Source organism: Adelges cooleyi, unplaced genomic scaffold (genome assembly GCF_023614345.1).
Source record: "Adelges cooleyi isolate 19-005CV unplaced genomic scaffold, UGA_ACOO_1.1 ACOO_flye_CR_arks_rails_tigmint_CR_PRNA_9, whole genome shotgun sequence".
Lineage (NCBI taxonomy): Eukaryota > Metazoa > Arthropoda > Insecta > Hemiptera > Adelgidae > Adelges > Adelges cooleyi.
The window spans coordinates 11,817,330-11,840,629 of NW_026096579.1; the positions used below are offsets into that span (position 1 = coordinate 11,817,330).

The window sequence follows — 23,300 nt, forward strand, 5'->3', positions numbered from 1 at the left end:
TTTTAAAAATATATACACTATGTACATCGCCACCCCGGTAGAACAATGGCACAACTGCAAAATTTGGTAAAATGGATTAAATGCTTCAATAGCAAACGCATAAGATAGAAACACGATGTAACTGTAGTTGTGTTCTGGCCAAGCCCCAATTTCATAATTAATTGTGCATTCGTGAATTATTGATATGAAAGCAATTTGATTTTTTGGTTCCCCTGTAAAATTGTAATTATTGCAGTTGTGTCATTGTTCTATCGGGGCGGCGATATGAAATCAGGTAAACGTATTTAGATTTATTCTGTCTTGTAAATATTCAAACATTATTATATATAATTAGTTATGAAATATACCTCATATGTAGATTTCGTTGGTCTGTTAGGAGGTTCTATGACGGTATAAAAATAAGATATACATTTTGTTTAGATAATTATTTTATAGTAGTTTAAAAATGTCTTATAATAATTATTCATAACTATGTGTGCGCCATGTGACTGTATCCCATGTAAATTTTAATATATAGGCTATAGCTGCAGAGATGATGACTGCATCAATGATAGCTTTAGCTCTGAGTAATGTTTCTGTCATTATTACGTATCAAACATGGCCGTTTAAAATCCCAAACTTTTCGCCTGACTTTCTTGATGTGTATGGGCATTATAGCACTGAGACGTTTTAATTTTTTATTTAGAAGGTTGATCTAATTTATGTTTTGGGGTTTGTGAACTATGTATAAGAGGTAAAGTTAAATTTTATAGTAGTAATAAATAATAATATATGTGATGTTCATCGTAAAAATCAATTATCTCCTTGTAATTTAATTATGTAATGACAAGCTTTTTGTAAATTAATGTGTTGCAAAAAACATACAAGTATTCATTGAGATAAATTGTACTGTAAGCAGAATCTCAAATAAAAAATATATATACTGGGTGAACCACAAAAATTTGACAAATGAAATAACTTTTGTTTTGGTGAATATTTTTGAGATTTTTTTTTTTAAATAATTTATATTCATTTGCGCTATTATCCTATAATTATTGTTCATGTCGGTATAGTCTTAATAATAATAATAATAGCAATTTACAATTATCCTCGCAACTTTAAAACTGATTTTTAATACAATATTGGATATACGTTTTAAACACATATATAATATAATATAAATTTATATGATTATTTAAAAGGGATAAATTATTTGAAATAAATGGTAAAAGAAAATATCCCATTTGAGTGCTCTTAAGAGCCGGTGCTCAATTTTACATAAATGTGAGCTTTGTACTTTTATGTGAATCGGCCTCGTCCCTTTCTCCTATTAGTCACGGGTCAAATAGTGTTTTCCTGTTCTGCAGCTGTTGCTGCGCTGCGTACGGGATCATACAAGGCGTCGCGCAACGGTACCCGTTCCCCCCACTCAAGCGGCGTATATGCACCTGATTACGTGGTCATACTGTCTGCCGTGACAAGCTTGCGCCGGCGAATCTGCGAAATCCAATCGAGCCGATGACCGTGCGCGCCAACTCGACTGGTCGCAGTGCAACGCAACCCGCCGTTTGGTCGGAACGTCCCGGATGCCATAACCATATTTTACCACTATTCTACTCGTTTTCGTGTTTATTGCAACCGTTTCATTTGTGTGCGTACCATAAATCTCATTTGATCGGCCGTCACCATCAACATTGTACTACAGTTTTGTGTTTGGTTTTGCTCGAGAATTTTCATTTTTTTTCAACGGCGAGATTAAGTTTTCAAAACCGAGGACTCACCCGCTCGCAAATGGTATCGTCTCTCCTCCGGTGAGTACCTTACCCACCTAACTATAATTTTATTGTTTCGTATTACTACGTTTACATTTATTACGTTTACACGTAGGCGCTAAAGTTAGGCTAAGCGAAGGATTTAAACTTGGCTAAAAAATATTACGTTTGATTAGTCTAAAAAGTTAAATTTTCTAGGACGTTTAATTCTCCGAATGAGTACCTACTCTCTCTGTCACCTTTTTGCTTTAATATACTTGTTGTAAAATCGTCTCCTCAGAAATATTACCTGAATTACCCAAGTATTTCGACTGAGTAAGTGGGCTATATTCGGTCAGATGTAACTATGTGAGTTAAGACTTAATATATATTTTTTGAATAATAAAATTAAAAAATTAAAATTGTGTATGGAAATGTCCTGTGGTAAGAGGTTACTTATAGTATGGGAGGTAAAACTGTATATTTAAATTTTGTGTCCGTCACAAGTTAATACTCTGAAGAAGGTTTCAACTTTGACGGCACTGTTTCACATAATATACTATTAAAAATAATGGGAATTTACATTATATTTTTGTGTCAATAATGTATTGCCAACGAAATCTTTTTATAGTGGACCTAAGTAGGGGCTTAAAAGACAAACCAACGTATTTTTCTGGTGTTTTAGTTATAAACAGCTATGGCATATTATTTTACCGACATATGATATATCGTATTATGATTTAATATCAAAAATTATTGTAATTTAATTGTTTTAATATTATTCTACAGTTTATATTGGTCGGTAATATATGTTGTCATAATCGTAATAAATTAAGATAATTGCGATAGTTAAAATTTTAATGGAGCATTTTCAATTAATCTTAACTTGCACTGTATCAAAATAAAAGTAGTAGCGACGAAACTATTTTATAATAAAAATGTACATAGGTAAAAACGTTGTGAATTGTCACCTAAGTGATTTTCTTATCTATCATGTTGACAGTGATTTAGTTTTCAAATGCAAAATCAAGGGAAATAATCAAGTAATGGCACGTTTACTGTTTGTTTTTTAAAACAGTTGCGTTTAAAATTATTATTCCAAGTACTTGATGTATTGAAGAAACGGCGTATTGTTGAATAACGTCTAGAGTAATGTGCAAGCGTGCGTTTTAAGGTTAATTCAGGTTAAACGGTGTTTACGGAAACCGTTAACAACCGTGTTAAAAGAAGAAACTATAAGCGCGCGCGTAGGCTTGTCTATTCATTTGCAGTTGGTTCGTTCAACCCGATTTTTCGGTCGTTACTCCAATGCCTAACATAGACTTAGACCGCGTGTTGTCTAGACCGATTGAAAGGTATTGTTTTGTTGTTTTACATTGAGAAAAGTAAGCTTGTCAAGACGACTCACAATATACTATAAGGTTTCAAAAAAAAAAAGTTTGATTGTTTTTTAAACGAAACCCCCCCCCCTCTCTCCAACAACCGTTTATTGTCATAAACATCGTTTTATTTTAACACCAAAACTGTAAATTTGTGTGTGTGTGTGTGTGCAGTGATGAAAGGACAAAGGATAAAAGGACTTAAAAGTCACCAAACCCGAAAGCGTAAATAGGTAGGTCCACGTGTACGAATATCTGATAATAAGGTTTCGACGATTGCCAACGACTGACGGGTGTCGTCGCAGACTTCCGTGTTCTCGTTAACAGCTATGGTTTTCATTTGTTATCAATAAAAATTTTCCGAAATCGGCTGGCGGGTCAATAACCCCCGAAATTCCTGATTCTCTGTACTCTATGGTGAACGCAGAATTCCGGAAGAAACATAAATGGCCACCCGTCATCGCTCTCTCTTCTCTTGTACGCACCGGAAAAAAACTCGGAAAATCTACTCATAGCGTCCGTGCCTGTGTCGGCGGTTGAACAAAAATTGTACGCCAGCGCAGCGTCCGCGCAATAATAGACACATAGAGACACGCGACTGGTCGGTACCGGGACAAGGCTGTGCGCTGTTCGGTCATTCACAATAATAATTAATATCATTGTTGTTACCGGTAAATCTTCAATTCCTGGCCCGGCCGGCGACTTCCCAGTTGCCGCCCACCACTCGGTCAGGTCGTGGTGCCCGCAACGAGTCGATGGATGATGCTGGCTCTCTTATAGCTTCGCGTTGCATCCGTTAGCCATCGATCGCACTACGGCTACTGTCGTAAGGCCATCGTTCCGCTCGCGCTCTATCGCTGTGGCCGCCGCAAGTACCACCGACTCTGTGGTATAACGGACGCCGCCGAGTACAGTTATCGCGGGCAGTGGACAACATGAGTCGTGGGTTCATCAATCCGCTTGATGCGCAACTAAACGCTTTTATATTCGTTGCCTCTTGTTTTCCGCGTTTGGTTTACCAGCCCCGCGTACTTCATTTATAGGTATACAGTATGTTCCTGAAGCCTAGTGACATCTCAAGAAATCAAAATTTAATTTAATTTTGAAAATAAACCGTATTTTCTAAATTTCTGGTTAAAGGACGATACTTAAAAAAAAATGTTATTAATGATTACAGTGTCTGCCAATCAAAATTTATACTTCAAATATTTAAAATTCAATTTGAACTACTCTGAATATCACAGGGGCCAGTCGAGTTATTTGATACATGGAAACGTAGTACTCGACTCCAGATTTGCGTAGTTCGAAAAAAATTGAATGACAATCAAAACTATGTCGTTTGTTTAAAAATGTAATAATACAATATAGTACGCTGTAATGACTTTGCGGGATAAAATACAGTAAATATAAATTCTTCGCCAAAAGTACTCGTTGAAATATTCCGCACGAATAAACCCATCCCACCTGAAAAATAAACCCGTGTACAACACCTATTTACTTACAACTCACATTATTGCATAATAAATTAAGTCCATATATTTGTCAAGCACGGATACAAGGGGGAGCAATGCCCCCTCCCCAAATCTAAAAAAAAAGAGGCTGGTGAAAATTATTATAGGTATACGTATATAATAATAATATATTTAACTTCATCTTCTATAGGATAATATTAAAACTTGCACGAGAAAAACATTTAATTATTCTTATTACATATTTCTATATTTTATATATTTTGTAAAAATGATATTGGTTTTCGGTCAATTCTATTTAAAATTTGTTTTTGTTTATTTATTACAATAAAAATTTTAAATATTTATTGAAGTTTACTTTTTGGAACTAAAATGAAATGAAAAATATGGATCATTTAGGACACCAAGCACGTAATATTTTCAATTTTGGTCTACTTAAATAAATAATTTCGAGGTAAACTTCGTCTCAATCATAATTATCCTGATTTAAAAAAAATTAACATTGATATTATTTGATGCCCCCCCCCCCCCAATCAGACATCCTGAATCCACGCCTGATATTTATAAACTTAATTGTTGTTAAAACATTGTTTACTGAGAAAACTTGCCTGATTTTTCTATGCTCTACGTATGTAGATATCTGTAATGTGTAACAATGTTGACAAAGTAGTATAGACATTAAAAATATAATTTAATGCACATTGTAAATTATTGTTATTATATTAGTTTTGCTATTTCATAGAGGTACTCAATGAATATTACCAATGTGTACTCTGAAGTTTATTAATGCTAAATACATACACACATTACAGATAACTGTTTTGCCTTTAAGTCGATTAAACGAACTGTACTAATTGTTTGTGCGGTTTTATTGACCTCAACGTTATTGAAATTACCGTACGAAAAAATGTTATAATGGCAGGTTGTTATTAAACGGATGAGAAAACTTTATAATAATATATAGGTGTGTATAAATGTACGATGTAGGGATACCGTACATAATACATACAAATATAATTTCAAGTTTAAATATATTATACAAGTAACACTAATTGCAAATACAATGTGATATTGTTTTTTGATAGATAGGAATAATCAGCAAACTTGCCTTTATAAAATTATAAAAAAGTTTCTATTCCTAATAGCAACTGAAGCTCATTGTCAAATGTATCGTGCGTGTTTATCACTCAATTACTTCAAGTGTGTATTATACATTTTATTATTATGTTATGTACTTGAGGAATTAACAGCCGTGTGCTTTGTTACTCGCAGTGTATGCTTATAGAAGGAGTATTGACTAACTGATGCACAAAGTCAGGTACGCTGTAGATCTCGAGAGGTAAAAGGATTTTGACCTTGTCGGCATAGCATTGATGTGAGCATACTCTACAATAGCTATGTGATAAATGCGAGAAAGATACGGTTTACGCGATACAACTCAACCGAACGGCGATTTTATGGTGAATAATGGAATCAATAGCGTCTGAAATGTTTTGTGAATTCTTAAAAAAAAAACACAGAAAATATGATATCACCTTTCATCGTCACTAGATTATCGCCTTTTTTCTTGAGCAACAAAAAATGTAATAATTTAAAAAAAAAAACCATATAATTTGTAAACATCGATGGCATTAATTATTTATTACATAAATCTGATTTATATGACAATGTAGGGTTTGCTATGACATGCGATGATGAAACTACCGCGAAGGTCGAAGACCGGGATAAGTGATGATAACTGTTAAACTAGCTGTGGTTAGCTTATGCGACCATTCAATCTTCTACCACTGCGGCATTCTATTAAAATCGTTTCACATTAACATTGATCATTATTCATTTATTATCCGCTTTTTGTATGTTTTATGAAAATTACCTTGATAGAAATTTTATTATTAATGACTTTTCTATTGCATTTACTACTCCATCGACATTGAGATGGCGCTTGAGTTATCTTTCTCAAATTCACTAATTTTAAACAAATCACATCTCTGCCTCTTGAAGTGTTATCTACCGTAAACACTAGATAGAAACACAAGTCATAGGGACTAGGGAGTAGGGACAAAAATAACATACACATTTATCCATGTAAGTTGATAATTTTTTATTTGAATTTGAGAGGGTATTGCATTTAGGTAAATTGAATAATAGTAAATTTCATACTCTACATATTTATGACAGATTTCATAGTCAAGCCATGAGTAAAATTTGAGAAAATTTGGAAGAAATGAAGTTTAAAAGCTGGAATATTGGTATAGGTAAGTTGGGTTTTAACTAGGAAATAGAGTTATGGGCGGTCCGCGGTAGAATACCTCGACTATTAAAATTTCTTCCACATTTTCTAAATTCTATTAATCGAAGCTTGCCTATCTTGACTCCGATCTAATGAATCTTTATTTTAGATTTAGACCCGGATGCTCCCGGCAAGATCAGGACAGATATCCTTCGTGTCATATGATTCGGAGTCCTGATATTATTACGTATTATTAGACAATAACACATTGTTTGATTATATAAAATATTCCACAATGTTTTATTAATGTATAGGGACCGGATTAGCTGAGTAGATTAAGGTGGTAGACTCGGCAAGCACCATAGCTGGTTCGAATACGGCCATGGGGGGGCCCTCTCTAAATGAGCATGGGTTTGTCTAGGAGGAGAGACTAGCATCCTTTCTTTAAGCATTGCAGAAACCTTTATGGTGAAAACTAGAAAACCATCTGCAACCTGGACACCGAACTTGGTCCAAACAGACCTACTCTTGACATTAGTGACAAACGCCATACGATATAATAATGATAATATATTTTTGTAAAGTTTGGGTTAAACAGGACAATTTATTTTCATTATAACTAGCATAGCAATGAACTCTTCAAATGAATTATTATAGTCGCGTAGCGATATCGCATTGGCCTTGCGTGATATATTGTATTATTTTCAAGATGACTGGTATACTGTTATTTCAATTATTATTACACATGCGAGATCTCAGATCTGCGGTCTACATTTGACGAATGGCGCCATTTTCCACTTAAAAATGTCTCCAATGAAAACTAACGTTCAACCTGCATGTGATTGTGTTGTCTTATTTGTATCATTATTTTTAATGGATCTAACTTATCTAGGTCATCTACACACTGGGTTACTGATAATGTATCATAATATGATGAAATATAGACGTAGATATGATTTTGCTCTGGGCGAAGATGCAACATCCTGTAAAGATAGACACGTGAAGAGTCGTAACCCTCCAATGATTAATGAATTAGCCAAAAAACCAAGAAGAATTATATTTGTGCTATAAACAAATAACTAAAGCATACTAATTTGTAACTGTAATAAACAAATTATGAAGTCGAAAAGTTATATGGGATGTGAGGCTCCTATTTTTAACTTACTTCAGATGTAACTAGTGTTTCTCAATTATGTTTTTATGAGGGTAGTAAGCTACGCTTAGGAGTTGTAGGATTGTACATATTATAAACATAAATATATTATTAAGTAACATTATGCATGGTAGGGTAATTGCTTCTCTACACATCTCCAGTTATACTCTTTTTTCGAGTTATGTTTTTTTTATGTGGGTACAAAAAATGGCTTGGAAAACAATTTACACATCGATCGATTGCGTTGTTTTTCAACGTAAGTTATTAGCTTTGACTCGCCGTGACTAGATTGTATTTATAAATCAATATTCGTACAAAAACAATACTTATGCTGCTACGTAGTGAAAATAAAATAGAGAAATAACACATTCTTTATAATCAGAAAATCGAAATAGTTATTAATTATTTACTGCCCTCAGTTTAAGGTATTAATAATTACAAATTACAATAATTAAAGGTATGACGCTGTACTCGGTAGTGTAGTGTCTCTTATTTTAGTCTTTTTCGAATTTTCATAGTTTCCACCTCTCAATTGTCTCCAAATGACATAAAACAAATTACTGTTAAAATAACTACGCTGCATGATGAGTCATGAGTGCAAGTCGTGCCAGTGAACGTTTTATACGATATTATTACTTATATACATTTATCCTAATACACATACATATTATAATATATAAATACACACGTTCACTGGTACGACTTGCACTCATCATACAGCGTAGTTGTAGCACCAGTATTTTTTTGATGTCATTTAGAGACAATAATTGAGGGTGGAAGATATGAAAATTCGTAAAAGTCCAAAATATAGGGCACTCTATACGGTATATAGTTGTCATAAAAGACGTAGGTACTTTTCTTGATTTCATTAATTGTTTATTAAAGGCGTTATACTAAAAATAACTGTTGTAGAAGTTTCCAACGGTATCCCGGATATGTTTTTTATTAATCATTTTTGTCTGGCCGTACGCTAAGAAAAGAAAGAGAGGGCTAGAGTAAAAGGTACGACAACACGGCCACCATACTGTATATTAAAGCGTGTAGACAGATAGCGAAAAAAACAAAGCGACCGTTGACGCGATGATATAGCAACACAGCAATAATAATATTATAGTAACGGAACACGGAGGCAGATCATTGACCCACGATGTAGGTACTTGGCGCGGTCGGTCACTGTCCTCCGCCGCTCCTCCTAAAAATATATGACTTAGCTGCTAGTAGCTTTCTTATCTATGTTCCACCACTAAGTTTATCTCCATACAAATTGTTGTTAACTTTATTGACAATGATTACAATACACCGCCCTCCCAAGATGCTGGAACGGCTGCATCTAAAGTTCTATAATAATACTTACACAAACAATAAAATGACATGTATGTTTAATGGTAGGTACATAAAGAGACTTTTGCTTCCGTGCGTCACATGAACTATAAGTACGCAGGCGAAATTCGGCAACAGACTATCGACCCACTCGCACATATAGAATGCATACTGGTTACTGGAACATATACCACCCGATCACGTTAATAGTGGTTATTATTTGAACTGAAAAAAATCCTTTAACTATATATGAGCCGTCGAGAGCAAAAGTAGTGTAAGTCACGAAACTTCAAAGTTGAAATGTTGTTCAACAGTTTTACATGAACTTAAAAGTTATCCGACCATTTAGCGGAAAACAAGCAAAGCAGGACTAAATCACTTTCGCAGGCAATAGATTAAATATATTATATACTTGGATTCTGAAACACAATTAGTAACTAAATAGTGTTTAAAGAGTGCAAAGAAAACCCATAAAAGTCGCTTTTTTTATGTAAGAAAAACATGTTTAAAAATACAGTACATCTAAACGAATAAAAGTGACTTTTTTGTAGTGATGGGAATCGGAAAATCCAGATTTTCACAAAAAAACGCTATTTAAGCTACTTAAAAATCATATAAGTGTTAAATAATTTTACAATATAAAGCTCTATATCTAAGTAACATTTTTTTGATAAATATGTGAAAATAAAACAAAACACCAAAGATAAACTGCTTTTGGATTTGTTGAAATCCGAAAATCCGGAATCCGAAAGCATTTTATAGACAAAGTTAAGAGTTTTTTTTTTAAATTTTTATCAACAAATTTTATTTAGGTACACATCTTTATATTGTAATAGTATTTAACAATTATATGATTTTCAAATGACTTAAAAAGCGTTTTTTTGAAAAATCCGGATTTTCGGTTTCCCATCACTACTTTTTTGTGTTTTCCTCTGTACTCTTCATATCATTTGATCGCTTTAATGCATTATGAACAAAACCTAAATCCTAATAAAGTCATATAACAACGTTTTTATGCGTCGTCTATTGTTAATGAATCTGTTTCAAGGACGATGTAAGATATATCATTTTCTAAAGACTATCTCTGAATACATATCAAAAATAATTGGAAACAACCGCGTGTGCTTCCTGTCAACATCCTCAGCGTATTCAATTTATAATATGAACTGCTGACATCAATGTTGTAACGGTCTAAAGACATAAGGTCGCGGATACCTCTAGTGTCGGATAGGACAAGAAAGTCAATACATTTACGAACGGTGCTTTAGAACTATTAATTATTTGTTCAGAGACTACTATAAATATTTTTAAATGCACATTATACATACTCTTAATAAACAATCACGCAACAGACTAGATATTTTAACTATTATCGTTTATTACATTTTTTATTTTGTAATTTACTCAACACAATGGTTATGGATAAGTATAACTGTTATAGTGTACAGTACAATATAAATACCAATAGAAAAATATATATTATGGTTACAAGCAAAATACCTTATACAGGTAGTAGGTACAGTGTACACATTTTAATGATCGTATATTATATCGTACCTAACCTATCGTATATTCAGATGGATATGCAAAGGGATATATATTGCATAGTTAAACCAGGTTAATAGGGCTTAACATAATACATTGTCGCTGCAATATAGTGATTGCACGTCACTGCAAATTACAGTTCTTAGGTCGCAAATATCATAAGCTAACATGTATATTATGGTGTAGTCTTAATTTTGACCACTGCCCAAATTATGCGTTTGGTTTTTTCGTTTTTGAAACCATCACGTTGAACATGTTAGGAAATAGTATATTTTTTAGCGTAGTCGCTAAAATCGAGTATTACAAACACTTTACTTTCCCAAATATGAAGTTCAGACATTTACTGCACCTTACACTTGATAGTTTGTATACCGAATACGTACATTATAATACCATGTTACCGTGCACGTGTTATACAAACCGTACACGTGCACGGTTTAACTGAACGCTGTGTCGCGCTTAGAGCGAGACTCGTGTACGGGCACATATTATTATTATACCAGAGCAATGGGAATTAATTCAAGGCTCGCTCACATTTGTGCACTCGTTTCAAGCGTGCTATTATACGGCATTCACTTTTCTGTATGCGAAATTCGCGATAGTACTTTTTTTTATTATAATTGTTTTTATTGTTCGAGTACTCCGGTCGTGTGTTCGTCGGTTACCGTGGTCGCATGTATTAAAAAAATTGTCGTAAAAAAATCAAAATTTCTGTTCGACATGATAGTATTATCGTCTATTATCCCTATTACAATCGATCGAAAACCCGGACTGCTCAATAATAATACTTAATACTAATAACGCGATTGATTTCATAATTAAACCATAAAGTCGATCATTACATTATATATATATATATATATATATACAAAAACAACGATAATTATATTGGTACCGCGTTTTGTCGAATAATCGAGCAAGTTTTGATAAAGCGGTCCGTTGTAGATTTTTTACGCCGCAGCCGCCGTTTAATGTTCATCGCTTTACTTTGTAATTATCGACGGCGTTTAATGGATTTTAGGTTTGCCGGTGTTTTCGTTGATAATAATATTGCTATGGGTGTGCCTAAAAAGATTAACGGCCGATCGTGGTGTGCGTTGACCCCGGCGTGCCCGCGGCAGCAAAATCCAATAGACTAGATTCCGCGACCCGTGAAGGAAGGAAACCTGTTGAAACTCGAATGAAAAAAAAAATACACACCGCCGAAATAGGCGGAAGCCCGCAAAACGCTATCGTCCTACTCCTCCGGCACATATTATTATTATTATTACTACTATTATTACACTATTGTCGTTCAACCGTAACGGACAGGACTAGATATAGTATACGATATTCAATACATTGATCTACAAGTTTGAATCCGTGTACCCGGGTCCCGTGTCGAAAGTTCCCAAGTGATATTGACATTTTTGTAAGTGTACATTTTTTTTTATTTGTTCCAATATTTATCGGTTGCTCCATGTGTACTTCATACATAAGTTTTTTTTTTTTTCATAGTCTGTGAAATAAAATTGCGTTCAAACGCAATCGTGTACAAGTAACATGGGAATGGCCGGTGACTCGGTCGTTGCACATCGGCATGCACCAACGTTAACTGTAATTTTGACAACTGTATGATTTCATTTATTAAGAGGACAATTGTCTATTTTCATAAACTTACGGTAATTCATCTATTCAATAAAAAGTTTTTAATAAGCACAGTTGGCATCAAAGTACCATTGATAATAAATACCGCAATACGATCTAATCATGTCGTAGAAATGATCAAATTACACGTATTATAAAATGTATTGTAACATATATTATATTATTGTGACGTTTTTGACTGGCTATTAAATTCTGGCTCATGTTTAGCGAGTCATTCACCCTGTATTGTGTTTAAATGCATATCAATACAAACGTGTTTGAATTTGAAATACTATTTTGTTAACAAGATTACATACATAGATAGTTTTTTAAATAAAAATCCCTTAAGTTATTTTAGCAACAGTGTTTTTTTTAACGAAGTTTTAGATTTAAAACATTGATAATACAAAGCCTTAAGGACAAACTATAGTAAGCTTTAGCGTCTACAAAGTTAATAAAAAAAAATTGAAATAATATAGCTAGTGTACTAAAAAAACTGATTTTCCGAAATTTTGTGCTTGATAAAATTCTACGATTTAAAGCAAAAATGTTATTTTAATTAAATATTTTGAAATATATTGTATTTATATTTTTTGGAAACTGTTTTTATAATATTTTTCTGCAATCTCTACCGTACATCCTGTCCTGAGAGCGTCCTTAAAGAACAGCGAATTGTGATACAGTTGATTAAATTACAATAAAAAAAATTGTGTTCTACCTGCCATCTGTGACTTTTTATTCGCAGTTAAGTGTTTTATGTTAGTTTTTTTTGGCGAGTAGTTTAAAATCCATCATTATTTTTTTATTTTCTTCTCGAGGACACAAACAACAAACAAAATGTCTCCCCTCCTTCTCAATTCTCCAGACACCCTCGTCCGCCCTCGCTTGCAGAAAACCGATAAAAAAACCACCATATGCCGAAAACACGTAACTCTACTCCTGCACAACCGGTTGTCAAAAATAGTACTAAATACTAATAATAACATTTTCGTGTTGCTGTAATAGCATTGCAAGTGCGCGTTTTTATTGTGTACACATTTCTCTTTGTTCTACATAGATTATTTTTTGGCCAGTGGTTTTATTAGTTTTTATTTTTTGTCGTTCTTTATTTTGGGGGAGGGGGGCGGACCGGGCAGACGATGAAACAAAAGACTCACCGGACCGTGTGGAGGTGAGGGTGTGGTTAAAGAGTTAGCCCCGTGTGTTCTAGGGACCCGTTTTCGGCGAACCCGGTTTTTTTATTTCTGCACGATTTTAACTATCCTTTTTTTGTCCGCATACATTTTTTTGTTGTTCATTACCAAAGTACGACACGTGTGCATCGCAACCATTGCACAGAAATGGTTTTAGTAGCAAGACGTGCCAATCGTCGAGTCAATGTGCTGTCCTAACCCTAACCCGAACCAAATAAAATTATTATAATGTTGTAAATTTTCATAGTTGTGTTTTTTCTATTTTTTTTTATTCACATTAAAGCTGTACATAGATCGAATTTTGTTACTCAAAATTTACGTTAATAATTATTTTTTTTTATTATTGGACAACGCCAAAATGTTCACAGTGAGTACTACCACAGTCAACATTATATTCCAGCGCATGTTAAAACTCTTTCTGAAATAGTTACATTTATATACTTAAGGAAATGTCTGAGAAAAAGGAATCGCTTTGATTGTGGCTTCTGCTAAAGAACATTTTATCAACTGATCTGTGTATTGTTTTTGTATCAACATCTCTCGGTCACCTTTATTCCATTTCATGTCATGAGTCAATATACGTGGAATAAACCACATAATCAAGAATTTTCCTTAACATATGACACAATGATGCCTAATGTGATTTGAAACGGATATTTATTGAAATATGCGGAGTTAATGTTAGTCGTAGATTCAGACCCACGCCTATAAAAGTGCCTCCCCCCCCCCCGCAAATTCCTAAAAAAACATTTTTTACGTTTCTAAATGCCTGAGCCCTAGATTTCATTTGTCGTTAATAATTTTCCTCGTGTTAATATTTATTTAAAAACGTTTATTTGATATTTCTTATAATTTTTGTTCAATAAAGTTATACTTGAAATAGTTAGTATGCAATATAATATGTTGTATTCATACCTCATACTATACATACCTACGCCGTTCAACAATTACATTAGTGTGTAACGAATAGTGAGTATATTATACATGTTTGTGTAATATTCTCTATATGAATAATATAGTGTTGTAATATATAAAAAAAACTGTGTAATCTGAAACTTCCAAATAGTTTTTGCATTTCCTCTATTTAGTATCAGCCATTGCATTGTATTATTTAATAACATTAATGGTACTTTAGGCGCGGCATACACTAAACGTCATAGATGTGTAGATCTACAATTTGTAATTATTTACAACATTAATGTAATTTATTTTTATTAGAGGCACATCAAAATAATATTTATTGCGACAATTAGATCACCTTACAACTAGGTACTTAAAAATAGGATGAAAAACAAACAGATAAATCAAACGTTAATATTTTAATTTGTATATAATAATACCGATTAATGTTATATACCATCAGTCATTGTCTTCGACGCGTAAGTAATAGTTTTAAAATAATTAAGCTATTGCCTATTTATCTATTTTTGTTTATTTTATACCTAACATATTTTATTGTGAATGAATGTGTAGTACAGAATTCGATGATACCAAACAAAACTGCTATTTTGTGATAACTACCCCGATCTTCTGAGCTTTTTAAATTGTCTATTTTTACGTCGTTTTTTAAAAACCGACAACATATAAAAACCGTTTTTATATTGTTAATGCCCATCTCTAGTATATTTAATCTAAGCTTAAGTTAGGCCTCTTTGTGTCTCTTATATTATACCTTTTTCGCTACGTCTGTAACACGAACATCTGTATGTTCATTACATTATCCATGTTATGCTTTAAGTTTATAGACATAATTTACTGATAACAGAAAATTGTTAAGCCCATGTTAAAATGGCAAAAGTCAATTTATCACTTTGCCATTTTTCCATAGAAGTATAGGAATGATATAAAAGATAATTTACAACATCATGTAAGTGTCTAAAGCGAAACATATCGAATAATATATAGCTGTATACTTCTACCGGTCGAAGAGTTCCGTATGAGGTCAACGACGGCAGGGAGGATCGACCTTTCGTCGACCTCATCTCTATTTTCCTATCATTCGCGTTGATTTTTTTCTTCTTTTACGTCTGTGTTACTTACCTCAGTTTTTTTTTTAATAATCTATCGTGGGATGACTGGCGGAATGTGCAGTACAACCGAAAACGCATCGAGTGAATCGCCATCGTTATACCTAGGATAACGGACTCACAACCGTTATTGGTTTAAGTATTTTATATTTTATTCCGCGTGTGAGAATGTATACTTTCTGCCTATATATGGCACACTTGTTCTACGAGAGAATACTACATGTATACATATGGTTCGTTAAGTACACGCATATGCCACCCACCGGTGTGTGGTGTTAACGATTTGATTCCCAGATGATCGGTAAACAAATGAAAATAGATTCGTTCTATGTAATAATAAAAACCCGTTATCGATTTTTAATGAAAAATTAAATTAATTTCCACTCATTATTATTGTGTATAATAATATACATCATCTGGCTGCTTAATGACAATCACAACCGATTTTAAAGATCCATATGCAACTCAAGGGCGTATTTGAGGAGGGGCAATGGGGCTTCCCTTAATCACTCGTATTTTAAATACGATTAATATACGAAATAGAAAAAATATAATTTGTATTCGATACATACAAAAAAAATTTGATATTACGCGTCATATTCATCAATAAATTATTGTTAATTGTTTAAACACATAGTCGATGACGGTCAACCGTCACTATATTGTAATAGTTTTTACTATGCAAGCAATTGTCTAATCTTGAGAAAAATTAACAACTGTTTGTTTTTGCGGAAAACGGCTGATTTTTAAAACTTTGTGTGGAAAAGGACGCGCTATATTATTTTTGACAGCTCCGGTTGAGATGACAGTAAAATATGAAAGAATTACGAGATGCTGGCTCGTTAACGGTTGGGTTTTGGCTTCTGCGTATGTGACATTAGATTTTCGTTGTGATAGCTGTTAATCATATTGCACACGTCAAGGATACCCTGTGCCCACATGCTTTAGATCTCTCCCGTCAGCATTTCGCACTGTGTAGCATTGAACCGGGTAATTTCTAGTTGCATAAACAAAGTCTGTCTACACTACGTCGACCGAGGAGAGGCAATAACCTTCGGCATTCCGCCGTACTACCGTAACGTGTAACGGTGTGTGTATTAAAATGAAAGAAAAAAAAAATATCTACGTTTTTTTTCTTATCCATTTTTCTACAGAACCGCCATTTCCTACACCGGTGTAATTGTACGTCACCCGTGTGAATTGTACTGTTCCGTTATGTCATCATCAGAATCTAAATAAGAAAAACGTTTAATTAATTTTTATTATCTATACCGTCATAGTATCACACCATCGTTTATTTTACACGGTCGAAATTAATTTGTTAATGACGTTATTATTATTATTTTTATAACATTTTAGTGGCGTTCATACAGTATCATAATAGGCTAATTTTCCCTTTTTTCCCTCTAGTTATCAAAAGAAAACGGGGTAGCCATGGATGTTTGTCATGAAATTATTTACAAAAATGTTTTTACAATTGAATAATTGCGCGAGTTACTCATATGAATAACACGATAATAATAATTGTAACAAAAATAACTACCTACTAAAATTGTCTTAAATGTCCTTTACAGATAATAGTAAAACTAACTTACATAATTTTACTACAGTATATATACTAAGTAAAAATGTCAGATTGTCCAATTAAAAATAAATAGTACTCTAGACTTAAAATAAATTTTAAAAAATGTTAATTATAACGAAATTTGATCTTATCCAATATTAATGATGTAAGTAATTTCCCATTTCTCGCTATTGTTCATTATTATCGTTAAATAATTATCATTTATCTATGGAAATACAATACCGTTACTATAATAAGACATGCATAAATACTTACATAAGCCTATAAATTATACATTTTCCAAGAATTTGTGTCAACATATTATCACAACTATTAATATTACAAACTTTACTTAATCTAAAGCAATACATATTATTAGTATAACTGGTATGGACTAAGGTTCGTATATCATCATGTAATTCGTCGTTAATGCTTTTAATGCACGTTTTTTTACACACGATTTGCATAAAACCCTGGTGCAGTCTAATGCAAAACAGAAGCGAACGCTATTGTTTATAACTAATATATACTTTTACAAAATCATCCGAAGAAAACCGTAAACTTTTATTTTTGTTATGTTGTAAGGCTAGTGTATATTTTTAGATAACCGACAAAGTAAAATAAATATATTTTATTTTTATACATTATAATTGATATTAAACAATTATAATTATATACATTAGACAACTGTATAGTATTAATTATAAACGAATAGTGGTATGGGTTACAAATTAGTTGGTTGATTTTTTTTTCTTTATTTGGAGAATAGAATGGAATTTCGGAGCAAACATTTACGAAAAACTAAAAAATAACTGACATCCTAATGGATAACTAGTTTTTGTGTAATATATAGTTTTTGTGGTACGTTTATTCAGTATACTTTTTTCAGAACTACACGTCGACATTCTAATTAATATCGACGCTTGTTGTTGAGAAAACTAATACGTTTTATTTGCCTTACGAAAAGTATGAGGTTTTGTTTTCTTTTTGTCACGAGAAGTAGTATAGGATAATTCATTAGGGAAAAAACACTACGGGAAATGAGTGCATTTCCGTTAAAATAATTTCTATTTTAAAGTTCTTCTTTATGGAAACATTTTAGTTTATATTATTTTACAACATTTGGCAATATTTAAATTTATTATTATCTGAGTTATTTTTATTATCTGCACACTTTACTCAACTGTACTCCACCTTCCGCCCTAAGTTATAAACCTTAACAACATTGAAAGTAATTATCCAAAACTAATTATTGACCAGTCAAAGCGTTGAGCAAATAAGTCTTAATTTTAAAAGTTATTTAAGTATATAAGTTCCCATTTAAGTTTCAAAAGTTGACACTTGATAGGTCTCTAGAAAATACTAAAAAAGGTAAATATTTAGTAATTTTATAATATTGTAAAATAACAAAAACAAAAATGTTTAAAAAAAAAAAACTATAAAATTGCAATTATTTTAGGTGAAAGTGAGTGAATTGTCCTTAATGAATCACCCTGTATAAGTATTTCCGTCTGTATTGACAAAAACTAATACATTTAATTTTTGCCACGAAAAATAATACTTTCCGCCCATTTAAAACCCATGTGAAGCCAAACGTATATTTCTTTTTGTGGTGAAGAATGAAACGTATTAAAACGGCAACATATTAATATCCGATATAAATGTTGAAATATTATACCAGAGCATAACGAAACGTAGGTACTACTTTTAGTAACGGTCGTTGATAAAGTACAGAACTCATGTATTTTAATATATTAATAGGTATCAGGTTAGTTATCGACAGTGTTGGCGACCATGCGGCATACGATATACCTAGGTACTACTTAAGTAGTTTGATATGGATATTAAAACAATAAAATAATTCAAATATCGTCAGCCTTATATAAACACTATATGACCACTCTCAGCCCAATATCATAGTACAGTCCGGCAAAGTTTCAAATCGTTGAGTTTTAAGAGTAAAAAAGCTTACAAAGAATTGGGTTTTCTTATTTTTTTAAAAATATTTTTGGAGTAATTTAAATTTAAAACAAATTATTTTTCCAAGGAACTTGCCCAAATCAGAATGTGTACTATTTTGCTAAATATGTTGTTTTTTTGTTACAGCAACAAGAATGAAACTATGAAAGAGGGTCCGGAAGGTTGCGCCGACGACCCCCTGGACTCGTTGCAGCAGCTGAACGTGGCGTCCGGTGGCCCGTCGTCGGCCGACCGGCAGCCTGAGAATCAAGTAGAAATATCCACGCTATGCATAGCGTCGGGGGACGACGTCGACGACTTTGACAAGATAATTGCGGGCGAATGGCACGGCGGTGAGTATATATACACTACAAATAAGCGTCTAGAATTATTAATGAACCATTTATATATATATTTTTTTTTGCTAAATCAGGTTGTTGCAATGGATGCCCGTTCAGGGAATGGAGGCTGATCGGCAAAAATTATCAGTTATTCTGCTTCAAAGATTACGACGAACTACTAGCTACAAGACCAATAGTAATGACTTAATTTTATATACAAATATTTCTTTTTTATACATTCAAAATATTTTGGTAGTACAAGTTAGTAGTGGTAGTTTCGGAAGCAAGTATAAGTTACACCAGTTATTTCCCATATTTTAATCCGCATACGAGTATGCAAATTATTTTGTGAAAATTATTAGGAAACAATCTCTCGACATATTATGCTGGTACCACCAAAAGAACAATAGATCTCCAATTCTTATGATATTTTTTCGAAAAAATTATAAATTTTGACGGAAGATTTTTTTAATGGTTCGTGTTACTTTTGGAAAATTTTAAATTATTGTTATCGATTAATATAATTAATGTTAGCTATGCTTAATAACTTCTATCAATCATTCAATTTTAAGGTGGTTTTTCCTAACCCAACCTTTTTATCTTATAACATATTTTACTTCAAAATGTTCTGATCAATACACTGTTAATATGAAGAAATCGATAAATAAGTGATTGTAAGTAGGTAAATTTAAACTAATATAATACATTTTTTTTTTTTTTTTGGTACTTCTTGTTAGTTGTTGTTCGCTATAAACCAAATTATATTGACATTCCAATTGAATTAGAATATAGTGAGTGATAACTTACGTCTTACTATATGACAACTAACAGTTGTAACTCAAATGCGAGAGTCAACTAGTTAATAATGTATCTTGGTATTCTTGGTTTAAGTGCGATTCAGAGACCTCTGGTAACTTGTATACGTTAAAATTGAGGCAATATAATTTACAACTACTTTTTGCGTGACTTGCATATTACAATTACATTTACGGCGTATCGATAATAATAAAATTAATAATATTTGTATTTTCAGATAGCTAATATAGAATTTTGCTTTCGGTTCAAGTCCAGTCAGAAATGTATAAAACACCCGAATATGCCCAACGCAAATTGTTTCATATTCTTTGACATAATGGCGGGTAAGTAACAGTATACTAAGGGACGTGGCGTGTACGCTGTAAAATTAAATAAATATTGGATTCTGTAAATAATTACTGAAAGAAAAAATTTCCGAAATCGTAGCGTCGTCTTACTAACATTTGTCATTGAACAAAAATTGAATTAAATAAATACTACATTTTAACACCCGTTTATATTTTTTGCTCGCTAGGCTATATTTTATTAAATAATCGTTATAGTAAACAGAAAAATATATTTAAATGCATTTACCCATAAATTAAATGCTGTTGGAGAACAATAACTTTTGTCAAATATGTCCTATACATTTTACTACTATTAATTAAAATAGAATGATAATAAATAACCGCACTCATGCCCCTTATTGGTTAAGATGAACACGGACGTACCCGTGAAACGTGTCGAACAATAATAACAATATGTATTGCACCAACGCAGATGACATTCATAAAAACTGGGCGCAAGTGGTGCGTCGGCTGAAAGAAACAGCGGCCAACGCCACCCCCGCTCAACTTCGCCGATGGTCTCGAACCGTGGATGATAGCGGTAACACGGCGCTAATACTAGGAGTCAAGCGACTGATGAACTGTGGTCTATTTAAGCGGGCTCATCAGTTCGCCACAATGATGTTGAATTTCGGCAGCGATGTCAACTGGCTGAACAACAGCGGTCGATCGCTGATCACTTATACCGTCCACTACATGGACCATGCCATCGACATCACCAGGCTGTTGTTGAACAGCGGCGCTACCGTTTGGCTCGAAGGTAAATAGTTTGTCCTCTGTTGCTTTCAATTATTTACACTGACTTCATCCTTGCGTAGATTGCACTTCAGATGCCAGACGAAACTACATAGAGATGTTGAACGAATTCCGTATGAAGTCCGAGTCTGGCAGGTGTGTGTTAGAAGACCCCATAGAAAGTCCGGTGGAAAGCATATTCACATGGTTCCTACGTTCTGTAATGATCAGACGGCGGTTAGACGACAGTTGTATGCGCACCCTGTCGCTCATATCCCAGGTAAACGACATTTGTACATACATACAAACCTTTGTTGTAATAATCGTTTGTATTTTATTCTTCTCCAGTCGATGGGCGAAAACCCGATGAGGATGCACTCGCACGTGATGCGCACCATGTTTAGCCACGCACAGTGCTATAACATATTCGGCAGAGTGTTCTTCGATATCAAACGGGCTTTGATGCCGCAATGGGCCGAACCGCATTCGCTGCAGCAGCTGTGCAGGAAATCCATACGTCAGTCGTTGCTTCAGGGCTGCCAGAGCAACGCTCACCCGGACACCGTTGCCGAGCTAAATCTGCCCAAACCGTTGCAATCCTACGTCACCTACCACAATTGAACATCGAGACTCACTCTCTGCTCCTTTCCCACCCTTCAGCCCCTAGTCGACTGTTTCGCCAAAGCTTATTCTCCCGACATATTATCTTCATGCTTTGTCAGTCAGTCTCCCCAGATGAAACTGTATTGTATTCCAAATTAAAATCCTGCATTCTGCATTACTTACGAAGCCAGTAAAATGTTTAGCTGGTAAATATTATCTTGTTATAAAATATCGTTTTTACAATCTTGCCACTTACAACTAAATTTGTATTAATGTTGTTTCTTTTTTTATATACTGCTGGGTTGCAATAAACTTGATAAACTGTTAATCTTAAAGGGCCCAACCCCTTTGAAAGAACCGAAATTGGATTTTCTCCAGCCCAGTGTTGTATTATTATGTAATTTTACTAATTTTATATAAGTACGCCTTTTTACCCAGAATCTGTATATGATAATTGTATATTAGGTACTATTTATATAATACTAAGACGTATAATACTTTACGTCTTTATAATGCTTATAGGTTTTTCCAGTAATTATAATATAATTTTAAATCGTAACTAAGAAAAACAACTAATTACCATTCAATGCGGTCCATTGTTATTTTGTATAAACGACGTATTAATATGTTAGCATAATTATTATCTATATTTTTACGATCTCGTTTACCAAACTATTGGAGTGTTCAAAAACTATTTAACTTTCCTTAATATTTATACTTGTGTAAATTACGTAATATATAAATATATTTAATTACGGTCCATCGAATCCGTACTGGGTTCGCCGACTCGAGTAATAATTCAATTTGTTTACTTTGAAATTGTACACGGTCGTTAAGATAATAAGATATCATAAATTAGAAACGCTGTGCATTGTATTTAAATTATTCCTAATATTTACTATTGATTACCTAAAATTTGGTTTTTTTTTTTTTTTTTAAATACATTGATGTTGTATTTTATAACAATAGTGCGTGCGTGCGTTTATATGTGTGTATAATCTAGTCGCAAAGTAGCGCGAGTAAAAACCAAAGGTAACGTGTCAAAAATTACACGTTTATATTATTTTTCGTGTTTTGAACTATACCTGTAGGTACCGTACACAATTTACCGTTATTTCTTCCTAATGATAAATTTAAATCTAATCAAATTGTATAATTAACACTTTTTAATTTATACTGTAAACTACTTTTAAATTATTCCTCAATTTTTATTCAGAAAATTTGTGATTTTTTTTAAATTTATTTATTTGCTATATACAATAAAAATTGCGAATTTAAAATATT

At 33.1% G+C, this 23,300-nt stretch overlaps 1 protein-coding gene across 1 annotated transcript; it reads left to right on the forward strand.

Annotated features, from left to right (window-relative positions):
- Positions 1-1,493: 1,493 nt before the first annotated feature.
- LOC126847000 (uncharacterized) lies at positions 1,494-23,291 on the forward strand. Its single transcript, XM_050586920.1, has 7 exons — positions 1,494-1,790; positions 19,343-19,548; positions 19,629-19,732; positions 20,570-20,675; positions 21,112-21,438; positions 21,497-21,693; positions 21,762-23,291. Exons 1-7 carry the CDS (start codon positions 1,498-1,500, stop codon positions 22,032-22,034), a joined length of 1,506 nt encoding a protein of 501 aa, XP_050442877.1. The 5' UTR covers positions 1,494-1,497; the 3' UTR covers positions 22,035-23,291.
- Positions 23,292-23,300: the final 9 nt, after the last annotated feature.

Coding starts and splice junctions, on each gene's coding strand:
- LOC126847000 (XM_050586920.1), top strand. CDS start 1,498: ATGACCGTGCGCGCCAACTCGACTGGTCGCAGTGCAACGCAACCCGCC. Junction 1,791..19,342: donor ATGGTATCGTCTCTCCTCCG/GTGAGTACCTTA, acceptor TTTTTGTTACAG/CAACAAGAATGAAACTATGA. Junction 19,549..19,628: donor TGCGGGCGAATGGCACGGCG/GTGAGTATATAT, acceptor TTGCTAAATCAG/GTTGTTGCAATGGATGCCCG.